Genomic DNA, 12,628 nt, shown 5'->3' on the forward strand with positions numbered 1-12,628 from the left:
TAATGTACCCTTTATGAGGTCATCACCCTCCTCAGTTATCTTCACATGATATATATTTCAAATTCTTATTACTTTTGCATTTCTAAATAAATTTGGCTCAAAGGAGGATTTTCAAACTGCACGATCACAGGATGAGTCTCGTTTCTCGTGCTGACTTTGTCCCTCTCCATTTAACTTCCATCTCTTTCTTCAGCTCGTTCACCTGTTTTTTACTGACGTTCAGCCTTGACTGCAGTTCATCATCATCATCACACAAAAATAATATTCATCATAAAAAACAAAATCATAGGTCCTGCGTCGTCTCGTTTTTATATTGTGCTGCCTCCGTGGCCAGGTCACTCTTGGATTCAGTGCAGAAGGTTCCCAGTTCAACCCACCCATTCCCCCCACCCCCCACCGCCACGTTTCCAGAAGTAATGTGGAACTGCATCAGGAAGGGGATCCGGTGTAAAACTTGTGTTCAATCAACTTGCAGATCCATCTCGGATCTGTTGTGGTGACCCAGAGTGAAAACAAGGGAGCAGCCAAAGGGTCTCACTAATGTCAATGAGGACTTTACCTGGTTAACTAAAGAATATGACATTGAGGGAGTTATTGATTTTATTTGTTTTTATCCCAAATATTGTAACTTCATTTGTTGTGAAGCCACACCTGCCGTCTGGTAATTATGACAAGAAGCCCAGGTTCATAGTTACATGACCATCACCTGCATGAAGCAGTCTTGGGTTTGAGTCAGTCCCATAAGTTGCCACATGTCATTGACACAGTTTACTTGTTTCTACAACTTAGTGCCTCAGATAGAATTAGATTCTGTTTGTGGTGTCAGCTGCAACAAAGGGGAGGATTTAACCCCCCGATTTCTTAAATGAATTTTTAAATAATACAGAAGTGCTGAACATGTGTCTGTATATAACTCCTTTACTTCATGGACCAAGCAGATTTTCACCAAAACCCTTCTGCTCTCTCCCCTCTGATATGTTCATTCCTAATCCAAATCTCTTTTCACCTTTCTCCACATGTACTTGGACTCCTGTCTGCTTTCGTTACCTCTTTGACTATCCCAATTCTTTTTCTTTACTCACTCTTTATTCCTTGGTTGCTATTTCCAGCACCTCATCTAACTGACTCCAGAAACATTCTCCTTTATTTCACAGTCCACTTGTGGGACATATGCAATGATGACATTCATCATCACCCGCTTCAATTTCCAGCTACACACTTATCACCTTGTCAGATGCTCACTTCATGTGCAAAGCACTCTTCCTTCAGAATTTCTCCAACATCAATTCTCCTCCCATTCAGACTGTGATACAAATGTTTGAATCCACCTCAGAGGATCCTGGTCTTACTTCCTTCCACTTGGTCCTTTGTGCACAAAGTATATCTACCTTTCACTGGCTTGTGCATTACCAGTGGGTGACAATTTTATATTAACAATAACAAGAAGAAGGAGGAGAAATCTACAACAAGCTTATATTTATTTATTTTATTCTCCTCTAGTGGCTGAGAGGCTCTAAGTATTTATTTATTTATTTATTTATGGGTTTGTCTGGATAACTCTAGTTTGGACACAAAGTCAACAGTTTCAGAGTCACAGTGTAAATATGTACCTGTGTTTTCTGTCCTCAGTGCATTCAGGTGGTTCTCACAGGAGCTCAGTCTGTTTCTCAGACTTGAAAAATACAGTAAGTTGATCATCTTTTTAAAAATAAGCCCAACTTAAACCATGTTTATTGGCAGTTTGTGACCTGACCTAAAGTCTGAGTCTTCTGCTGCTCCTCAGTGGATCTCAGTTTGTGCCCCAAAGCTGTGAAACAAGCAGAATCGTTGCATTTCCTGAGTCTGTTTTAAATCTCCGGTAAAGCTGAGCAGAGAAATGGATTGTCAAACTAAAAGAACATGAAACAATAGTTCAAGAGCAAAACTCTATCCTCAAAATCAAATGGCAGCCCCGTGACACATATTTATTTATTTATTCTATTAAAGAGCATCTTCTGGTGGCTGGTGCTCAGTCTGGCACTGAAATAATACAACTGAAATGACAAAGTAATCTTCTGTGTGACTTTGCCTGAAATTCAAGTTATTTACAAGATAAGAGCACCAATACTTTGAGGTTTAATAAGTTACTGAATACAAATTACACAGCAGTTTTTGTCATTTGAAAAATATAGTATTTTCCAGAGTATAATTCACTTATTTATTTATTGATTTATTTATTTTACTAGTTTTGGAGGCCCTGTAAGTGATACCCCAATGTGACTTGCGTATTACACCCCCCCCCCCCCCCCCAAAAAAAAAAAAAAAAATCAAAAGTCAATAATATTAATTGGAATTAATATTGGACTTTATCAACTGACAAAGTTTGATCCAGATCTGATCTGGACTGTGGATTTTGTAGACATAATATTAATTGGAATTAATATTGGACTTTATCAACTGACAAAGTTTGATCCAGATCTGATCTGGACTGTGGATTTTGTAGACATTTGAATTTAATATTTAAAAGCCAATGTGATACAATACATTTTGCATTATATGTCAATCAAAAGTGCCTCGATCTCTCATTTGTGCCATTGAGGTGCAAACTGACACTCTCAATGAATAGACTAAGTTTGATCTGCATCTGATCTGTATTGCAGATTTAGTGGATATTTGATTTTAACACTGAAAAGCCCTTTTGATCTCTCTCACTCATCTTCATCCACTTTGTCCAATTAAGGGTCGTGGGGGGCTGGAGCCTATCCCAGCAGTCATTATTATGTAACCCTGATTACTTGTAATCTGTGACTACCCAACCCTGGATATAACCTTACTTTTAAATCATATGTTAAGGCACACAAACTGCATAAATTTATAAGCTGTAACAATGTGATTCAATTTACCTTCGATGTGTGAGTCCAGTTGGTGCACCGCGGCCTCGCTGCCTCTCACTCGGACCTGCAGGACTGACAGGAAACAATTTGTTTTTGATGACAAAAAGAAATTGTGAACAAAACAGTCATATTTATGACTGTTAAACATCCAGTGAGTCACCTGTGTGTTCCGTGGTCAGGTGGTGGATCTGGTACTCGGTGGAGTTCAGTCTGAGCGTCACAGCCCACAGCTCAGCTTGACAGGCTGAAAGCAGCTTTTAATGTGACTTTAAACTAACAATTATTTAAGAACACACACACATACCACACAATCCACAGTGTAGGAAAAACATTTAAGATTTGTTTTTTAATGAAAGCGTAGTGCTGTAACACCACTTTAAAAAAAACGTGATCATCAGTGTCTTGTAATAATGTGAAACGTTGTGGCAGCACTGCGACTCTGTACATTCAGAAGCACTTGTAATAATGTGTTTTATTTTTTGAAACCACAATGACATCAGTCCAGAAATAAGACGCTGCAACACAAAACCAAAATACTCTCCTGTCGGTTATTTTAAGCAGCTCAGAGGGTTTATGTGAAATACTGTAAGTAGGGATGCCTGAAAGAATATTCAGTGTACTGTATTATTTCTAAAGAAGGACGACTAAGAACCTGGTATTGTTACCCACATGGATTCATTATGAAATAAAACAATATCTGACTTTGAATTGGGACTTTTTCTTTAAGCAAAACCTTTAAACTGTGTGAAGTACTGAATAAATATGAATAGATGAAAACATGAAAAGAAAAAAAAAAAGGCTGGATACTGTGTGAAAGATGAAGTCTGGATGGTGGGACATGCAGATGTTGGTTCTACCTTCATTCACGACATCCAGTCCGCTGTGTCTCACGATCACGTCTCTCTCCAGATCCAACAGTTTGGATGTTTGAGCTGAAATCAAGAAAACTAAATGTAGAATCAGCGAATGTTCTTGTAAATGAGGAGGACAGCGACGTGTGTGAACTGACCTATCAGAAAAAACAAAACAAACTAACACACACAGCAAAAACTGTAACTCAGGACTGCTCCAAATCCAAGTTGCTGATTGGGGAGCATCATCCCCTGATGTCCCGGCCAAATTGGCACAATGTCCATGAGACTTAAACCCATGTACTGCCGGTCAGGGACACTGCCAGGGATTTTGGGCCCCATGAAAATAAATCTTATTGTGTCCCATACTGTCAGACGTGCTGCTGCTCCAGACGTGTCTGTGTGGAACATGAGTCTTTTTTTTTTTTAGCTTGGGCAGGTTGCTAAACTTTGTCTGCATCGATTATTTAACTAAAACAACACTGAAATGTATAAATCCAGAGTTTTCTTCAGAAATATGAGCTAACGGGAGAAAAGTCAGCTAGCTTATGGAAAAAGTTAGGAACAGACAACAGGCTAACATTCCAGAACTTTCCAGCACAGACACATCTTGCCTATGAAAGAACTGGGTGATATACAGTAGTGTTCAGAATAATAGTAGTGCTATGTGACTAAAAAGATTAGTCCAGGTTTTGAGTATATTTCTTATTGTTACATGGGAAACAAGGTACCAGTAGATTGTCACAAATCCAACAAGACCAAGCATTCATGATATGCACACTCTTAAGGCTATGAAATTGGGCTATTAGTAAAAATAAAAAAAAAAGTAGAAAGGGGTGTTCACAATAATAGTAGCATCTGCTGTTGACGCTACAAACTCAAAACTATTATGTTCAAACTGCTTTTTTAGCAATCCTGTGAATCACTAAACTAGTATTTAGTTGTAGCGCCTTGGGGCAACTTTGTTGTGATTTGGCGCTATATAAATAAAATTGATTGATTGATTGTATAACCACAGTTTTTCATGATTTCTTCACATCTGCGAGGCATTAATTTTGTTGGTTTGGAACCAAGACTTTGCTTGTTTACTAGTGTGCTTGGGGTCATTGTCTTGTTGAAACACCCATTTCAAGGGCATGTCCTCTTCAGCATAAGGCAACATGACCTTTTCAAGTATTCTGACATATCTAAACTGATCCATGATACCTGGTATGCGATATATAGGCCCAACACCTTAGTAGGAGAAACATGCCCATATCATGATGCTTGCACCACTGTGCTTCACTGTCTTCACTGTGAAATGTGGCTTGAATTCAGAGTTTGGGGGTTGTCTCACAAACTGTCTGCGGCCCTTGGACCCAAAAAGAACAATTTTACTCTCATCAGTCCACAAAATATTCCTCCATTTCTCTTTAGGCCAGTTGATGTGTTCTTTGGCAAATTGTAACCTCTTCTGCACATGTCTTTTATTTAACAGAGGGACTTTGCTGGGGATTCTTGCAAATAAATTAGCTTCACACAGGTGTCTTCTTACTGTCACAGCACTTACAGGTAACTCCAGACTGTCTTTGATCATCCTGGAGCTGATCAATGGGTGAGCCTTTGCCATTCTGGTTATTCTTCTATCCATTTTGATGTTTGTTTTCCGTTTTCTTCCACACGTCGCTGGTTTTTTGTCCACTTTAAAGCATTGGAGATCATTGTAGATGAACAGCCTATAATTATTTGCAGCTGTTTTCCCCTCTCCAATCAACTTTTTAATCAAACTACGCTGTTCTTCTGAACAATGTCTTGAACGTCCCATTTTCCTCAGGCTTTCAAAGAGAAAAGCATGTTCAACAGGTGCTGGCTTCATCCTTAAATAGGGGACACCTGATTCACACCTGTTTGTTCCACAAAACTGACGAACTCACTGACTGAATGCCACACTACTACACCCCCTTTTCTACTTTTTTTTTTTTTTTTTTTACTAATAGCCCAATTTCATGGCCTTAAGAGTGTGCATATCATGAATGCTTGGTCTTGTTGGATTTGTAAGAATCTACTGGTACCTTGTTTCCCATGTAACAATAAGAAATATACTCAAAACCTGGATTAATCTTTTTAGTCAAACAGCACTACTATTATTCTGAACACTACTGTACTGCCAATCCTTAGTTTCTTTTTCTTTTCTTTTTTTTTGCTATGAGCTCTCTTGACTCTCCTCCTGCACTCATTGATGAAATGTTTCTGCAGTAGTCTGATGGAGCAGATGGACTGAAGAATTTAATGTAAATACAGAGGTGGGGGTAAGTGTTGAGAAATGTTTCCAAAACAAATAAACTTAGTGTTAACAATACATTGTGAATAAAATATATGTGTGATTGTAAGTTTATAACTGAGTGTCATATCATTTTGTCAGTATTATAATTGTATTAGGGGCCTCTCTGGGCGCCCCTGCCACCGGTGTTTGATGACACCGCATGACCACGTTTATATATTTTGACAAATACTTGCTGGACCAACATTCAGCAATTTCTGCTAAACACCAAACATGACTATGAGTGTGTGTAATAAACAGCACAGTTAATGCTACAATGTGCAGGATTTAGTGCCATCTAGTGGCAAGGTTGCAGACTGCATTTTCCCATTAAGGCTGACCTGTTGTCTTTATAGTGTCTTTATACTGAATAAATGTATTTTAACAGACTGTTCACCTGTGGAATTCTGTCCGCAGATCATCCAGACGACGCTGACTCACACTCAGCCCATTTTCCAGCCTTGAAAGATTCGCAGATTGAGCTGAAAGTGTTTTAAAAATCAGGTTTACTGAAGTTTTACTGCAGACACATTATCACATACTTAACCGTGTTCATCAGCTCAGGATTTTAATCACCTCTACACTCAGTCATCAGTTCAGCCAGACGTCGGTCTCCCTCCTTCAGACCATTTTCCACAGATGACAGTCGACCTGTTTGTGATGGAAACGCCCAAAACTTCATTTCCCCGCCCTGAGATTAAAGTTACTGATTCTTTCTTCTATTAGTTATAGCTTGTAGCTGCCATCTGGAAGGAGCATACTTTTACTGCATTAGTGAAGCTGGGAAGGCAAGATATTGTTTTGACTAGTGTGTGTGTGTCTTTGGAGAAGATAATTCAAAAATGGCTGGATGGATTTCCTTCAAACTTGGTAAGAATATTACTTTGACAGATCTCTAGAGGTGATTATATTTTGGAGAAGTTTGGTCAAAGCTCAAGGAAAACTGTCTGAAAAACACATGTGATTGATTAATATGTTTGACTTCATAATAAATTGATATGATGAAGTCATACATACAACCAAGAACACAGGTGTCATTTTCACACTCAGTGCCCATGATGTTAAACAGAAAATGTGCACTAGTTCTTCTGTGCAGCCATGGGTGTGTTGGGCTTAAAATGAGGTGCGGTCAGCTGCAGAGTTGGTGCATTGCTGTCATGAGACGGCAGGAAGCGACTGCATCATAGACTGTAAAGTCGTGTGTATGTTATTTATGCGGTGTAATATTCAGATGCAGCTTACATAAGCAGGTTTATGATGCACGTACACTCTGGTAGTGCACACAAAAGTGTGCCTTAGAAACACCAGACACCAGATACACTTCTACTATATGTTTTAGACTGTGCAATATACAGACCAAAGTTTCTCAACAGGTCATCAATGTCCACATGATCAAGATTATGGTTTGACCAATTATTGGTCTGGCACTGACCAATTATCGGCCTGACCTGGATAGTTATTAGCACCGATAATCAGTCTACGCCAGACCGATCTGATCAGTCGACCCCGAATCAGGACAGACCTGGGAGCATATGCTGGTGTCACATCATCCACACTAAGGAACCATCTTGGTTCCTCTTGACAGTAACCATCTATCTACCACAGGCGAACATGGACGTGTTCTTGGTTTTTTCCACTTCAGTGAGTTCCTCAAAACTGAGGCAGATGTCATAACTGAAGCACCCTCACGACACGAGTGATCCTCATCTACCTTCATCATCAAATATCAGACCTACAGACCATCATTGATGTGAATACAACCGTAACTTAATAAATATATTCACTGATGACAGATAATAAAAATGGAAAGAATGAAAAGTCATGAATGGGTGAGACACATAAACATGGCCTCCAGCAGAGTGAATGAATGAGTGAAGTGAGTGAGTGATTTACTGAGGATGATGCTGTTTCCAGGAGACTTGTTCACTTCTTCCTCCAGTGAGTCGAGTCGACTGTGCACAGCTGAAACAAAAGACGTGTTCTGAGGTCTTCTGCTTCCAACGTGCTCACGAGCAAAACACTTGCCAACTACTTCAACTGTGACATCATCCTCATATTACTTCGTTCATGTCCATTTGCGTTTGAATGCTTTTGTTTAACAGACAGAAAGTGATTTGATAGAACTGGAGCATCTCTGCTCGCTCCGCGTGCACGTGTCACATTCAGCCGCTGCCATTTGAGTCTTTGAATTTATCTTCAATGGCTCCTGGATGTTTCTGAGCATCTTAAAGCAGCTTCTGACAGCAGCAGATTCACCTTTTTACAACATTAATCATATGTATTAAAACATTGTTACCAAGCAAACCTCTCAGCCTGTGCTTTCCCAAATCTTCACACGGCGTTTTGTAGTGATTAGTGTGTTTGTGCAATCTGAGATTATTTACGACAGATTACTGGTGATATTATCATGAGATTAAGACAGGAACTATTTAATGAGCTCCAAATCTGTTATCAGCAAAATGACTGCAGCTAATATGTAACACAGAGGCAAACTCCATATAAACCAGCAAAACTATATATGATGTCTGTTAGAAAAGTATCCGACCTTGTTATTATTTTCAAAAACCATATGGATTTGAATCACGTGTGATTACATCAGACATGCTTGAACCCTCGTGCGAGAGTTTTTTCACGCCTGTCGGTTACATCATTCGCCTGTGGGCAGTCTTTGAGTGAGGAGTCGCCCACCCTCTCGTCGAATGGCTCAGAGACTGCTGCTTTGTTTGATCAAAATTTTTTCAAAAACTGTAAGGCACAACTGAGTGGACACCATTCGATAAATTCAGCTGGTTTTCGGTAAAAATTTTAAAGGCTGATGAGAGATTTTGGTCTGGTAGTGTCGCTTTAAGGACGGCCCACGGCGCCTGACGGCGATCTGCGCTCCGAGATGGCTGCGTCTCGCCGTTTCAAGCTGAAAACTTCCACATTTCAGGCTCTGTTCACCCAGGTCGTCATCAGAGAACAGAGAAGTTTCAGAAGAAGTCGGCATGAGGAGTTTATGCGGACATTCCACTGTTAAAGGAGATTTTGTAATGAAAGAACGTGCGGGCAGATTCGCGACCCCCCGCGGTCGGGTCCGGCCCGACAGGAAAAACACCTCCTCACTTGTTGAAAGCCATCAAAAGTCACCTGAATTTTACAAATGGTTTTCAACACGGAGGTGTTTTTCCTGTCTTGGCGCAGACGGATTTGCGTCGTCGTCACGGAACCGACTCGGCGAATTTGCCTGCAAGTTCTTTCATTACAAAATCTCCTTTAACAGTGGAATGTCCGCATAAACTCCCCATGCCGACTTCTTCTGAAACTTCTCTGTTCTCTGACGACGTCCTGGGTGAACAGAGCCTGAAATGTGGAAGTTTTCAGCTTGAAACTGCCAGACGGACGCCACCTCTGACCGCGCCGATCCGCTTTGTGAGCTGTCCTTAAAGCGAAAGAAACTCCACAATCTCTCATCAGCCATTAAACTTTTCACCAAGAACCAGCTGAATTTCTTGAATTAGAGTCCACACAGATATCCCTCACAGGTCCTGAAAAAATTTTGATAAAGCAACACGCGCCGTCTCCAGCAGCGTCTCAGACAAAGGATTTCAGCCGAGAGGGCTGGACCAGGCAAATGACGTCACCGACACGTGTGAAAAAACTCACGCATGCGCACGAGGGTTCAAGCATGTCTGGTGTAATCGCACGTGATTCAAATCCATATAGTTTTTTTTTTTATATAAAACTGCCGGTTAGTTTTCTAATAGACCTCATATATATATATATATATATATATATATATATGTGTCAAATGATAATTGGCTAGACCAATAATCAGTTGACCCCTAATAAATATATACATAAATAGAGCACACCAATAATTTTGTAAAAATTACAAAGTTGGTCACTGGTTTAACTTTGTTGCTATTTTGAACATAGTGCTTTGTTTTTTACTTCTGGTATATCTGTCCTATTAAGTCAAGTCTAGGCTTCCAAAGGCCTAGGCATTAGAGGTGGGCGGATCGATCCTAATATCGATACCAACGCTGGTATTGATATTGAACAATCCTCGTGTAAAAAGATAGATACTCAAACTTTTTTCTCTCCCGCACACACTGACTGCTGCGCACGCAGATTCATCAAAGTCTACTCTCTGTCTGTAAGAGCAGCACTGCGCTGTCACACAACACGGAGCAACTCTACCTCAGGAGATTTTGTTTTAAGTTGTGTTGAGTGATTTTTTTTTTTTGTAAATGTTGATTGTGATAATAAAGTATTTTGTTGTCACGTACAATGTTTGGCAAAATTCTATCCTAGGTCTTTTGGATCCTTTGGATCTATGAAGCTTAAATATGAAAAAGTATAGATATCGGAGATACTGGGCCTGTATTTACTTGGTATCGGATCAATACCAAAATTCCCGGTATCACCCACCTCTACTAGGCATGAGCCCTGTAAAATTCAATGACTGAATGAATGTCGTTGATAAATGAGTTCCAGTTTGATGACATAACTTTAAAAAAGAAGCCATCACTGCGCTATCATCTTGTAACTTGAAAAATTTTAAAAAGGCATAATGAGGATAAACTTAAAAAAAATAAATGCATGCATAAATATAAAATTAGACATTTGTTAACTCTGATGCACCAGATCAACACTTTTTATTTACTTAACATATACATTCTGCCACCTGCTGGACTTGTTACAGAGAACTGATATCACACGCATGATGGAAATTGTAGTTGAAGTTACATGCACCCTACAACAAGCATTTTTGGCTGCTGCTTTCATTTCTAAAGCCTATAGGTCTGGTGGCTATCTGCTGTAGGTCACCACTGCTTATTGATTAGCATTAATTAAAATAATAATGTATTTTTTAGTGTTTACTGGGGTTGCAAAGGGGCCAAGCAGCCCTCATGGGGGCGCTAGAGATCACAGAGAGGATTTGTGTGCTCAGAAGTTCTCAAAATGTACAAATAAAAAAAAAGACATTTTTTTTGTTTTTCTTTGTATCAGCCAAACATAAAATTGGGGGAAAGCGACAACCTATAAATAAAAAAATTAACATAATTGATTATATTTAATTATGTATTTAACATTTCTCACCCTGTCATGACTAGAAATATTTCAGTGGGGAAGAACAGCTGTTTAACTGGCCTCATTCAATTTTTTTAAATTATATTTGGCACATAAGGTTTTATCAGAGGTGGAACAAAGTCACCATCAAGTCACTTTCAAGTCATGAATCAGCAAGTCCCAAGTCAAGTCTCAAGTCAGTTTGCAAACAATTGATGGTCATTATGACTTGAGACTTGCTGATTCATGACTTGAGAGTGACCTGATGGTGACTTTGTTCCACCTCTGGATTTTACAGTACTTCCCTTCAACGTTTCTTCATTTGAACTCTTTGCCGTGTTAAAACTAAACGGTGACAGTGATAAAAGCTGTGATCATCCTGATCAGGTCAGTCACCTCCTCTGTGCCGAGTCACCTCCTCCAGGTGGACCTTGAGCCGAGTCTCCAGCTCGGAAATGTCAGTCGGCACTGAACCTTTGGACTCTGAATGATGGAAAAATATTATCAAAACATATACGAGGTCTATTAGAAAAGTATCCGACCTTATTTTTTTTTTTCAAAAACCATATGGATTTGAATCACGTGTGATTACATCAGACATGCTTGAACCCTCGTGGGCATGCGAGAGTTTTTTCACGCCTGTCGGTTACGTCATTCGCCTGTGGGCAGTCTTTGAGTGAGGAGTCGTCCACCCGCTCGTCGATTTTTTTCATTGTTTAGGAATTGCTCAGAGACTGTTGCTTTGTTTGATAAAATTTTTTTCAAAACTGTAAGGCACAACTGAGTGGACACCATTCAATAAATTCAGCTGGTTTTCGGTAAAAATTTTAACGGCTGATGAGAGATTTTGGTCTGGTAGTGTCGCTTTAAGGACGGTCCACGGTGCCTGACGGCGATCTGCGCTTCGAGGCGGCAGCGTCTCGCCGTTTCAAGTTGAAAACTTCCACATTTCAGGCTCTGTTGACGCAGTAAGTCGTCAGAGAACAGAGAACTTTCAGAAGAAGTCGGCATGAGGAGTTTATTCCATTCCATTGTTAACGGTCATTTTGTAATGAAAGAACGTGCGGGCAGAGTCGCATGTCGGGCTGGACCCAACCGCGGGGGGTCGCGGCAGGAAAAACACCTCCGTTGGAAATCTTAACGGGCAAGTTGGAACATGCCCAAGCTGTTAAACAATTTCTCAGTTACTCACTTGTTGAAAGCCATTAAAAGCCGCCTGAATTCTACAAATGGTTTTCAACATGGAGGTGTTTTTCCTGTCGCAGCGCACACAGATTCGCCGAGTCGTCACGGAAACGACTCGGCGAATTTGCGCGTACGTCTCATTAAAAAAATGTCCTTAAACAGTGGAATGTCCGCATAAATTCCTCATGCCGGCCTCTTCTGAATCTTCTCTGTTCTCTCACGATGTCCTGGGTGAATTAAGCCTTAAATTAGGATGTTTTCAGGTCGAAACAGGCCGACGACAGCGCCTGGAAGCGCTGCAGGACGTCCCGCTCCGTGGGAAGTCCTTACACCGACAGAAACACCCCATAATCTCTCATCAGCTG

The 12,628-nt window shown here is 40.2% G+C and overlaps 1 protein-coding gene across 4 annotated transcripts in view; it reads right to left on the minus strand.

Annotated features, from left to right (window-relative positions):
- The window catches only part of LOC117531707 (complement C1q-like protein 2), a 29,613-nt gene that overhangs the window by 8,328 nt on the left and 8,657 nt on the right, over positions 1–12,628 (minus strand). For 2 of the 4 annotated variants that reach the window (XM_034194820.1, XM_034194822.1), the window contains exons 1-6: positions 6,600–6,674; positions 6,421–6,505; positions 3,731–3,805; positions 3,034–3,117; positions 2,883–2,945; positions 1,754–1,807 (exon numbers count right to left, since the gene is read on the minus strand). In XM_034194820.1, the coding sequence (XP_034050711.1) occupies positions 1,754–1,807; positions 2,883–2,945; positions 3,034–3,117; positions 3,731–3,805; positions 6,421–6,445 (301 nt within the window). In that variant the 5' untranslated portion in view covers positions 6,446–6,505; positions 6,600–6,674. Of the gene's footprint in view, positions 1–1,610; positions 1,673–1,753; positions 1,808–2,882; positions 2,946–3,033; positions 3,118–3,730; positions 3,806–6,420; positions 6,506–6,599; positions 6,675–7,916; positions 7,986–11,474; positions 11,562–12,628 lie in introns of those variants that run through there. The other 2 variants (XM_034194819.1, XM_034194821.1) reach the window with 2 other exon arrangements.

The sequence above is a fragment of the Thalassophryne amazonica genome, chromosome 19 (assembly GCF_902500255.1).
Source record: "Thalassophryne amazonica chromosome 19, fThaAma1.1, whole genome shotgun sequence".
NCBI classification, from domain to species: Eukaryota; Metazoa; Chordata; class Actinopteri; order Batrachoidiformes; family Batrachoididae; genus Thalassophryne; species Thalassophryne amazonica.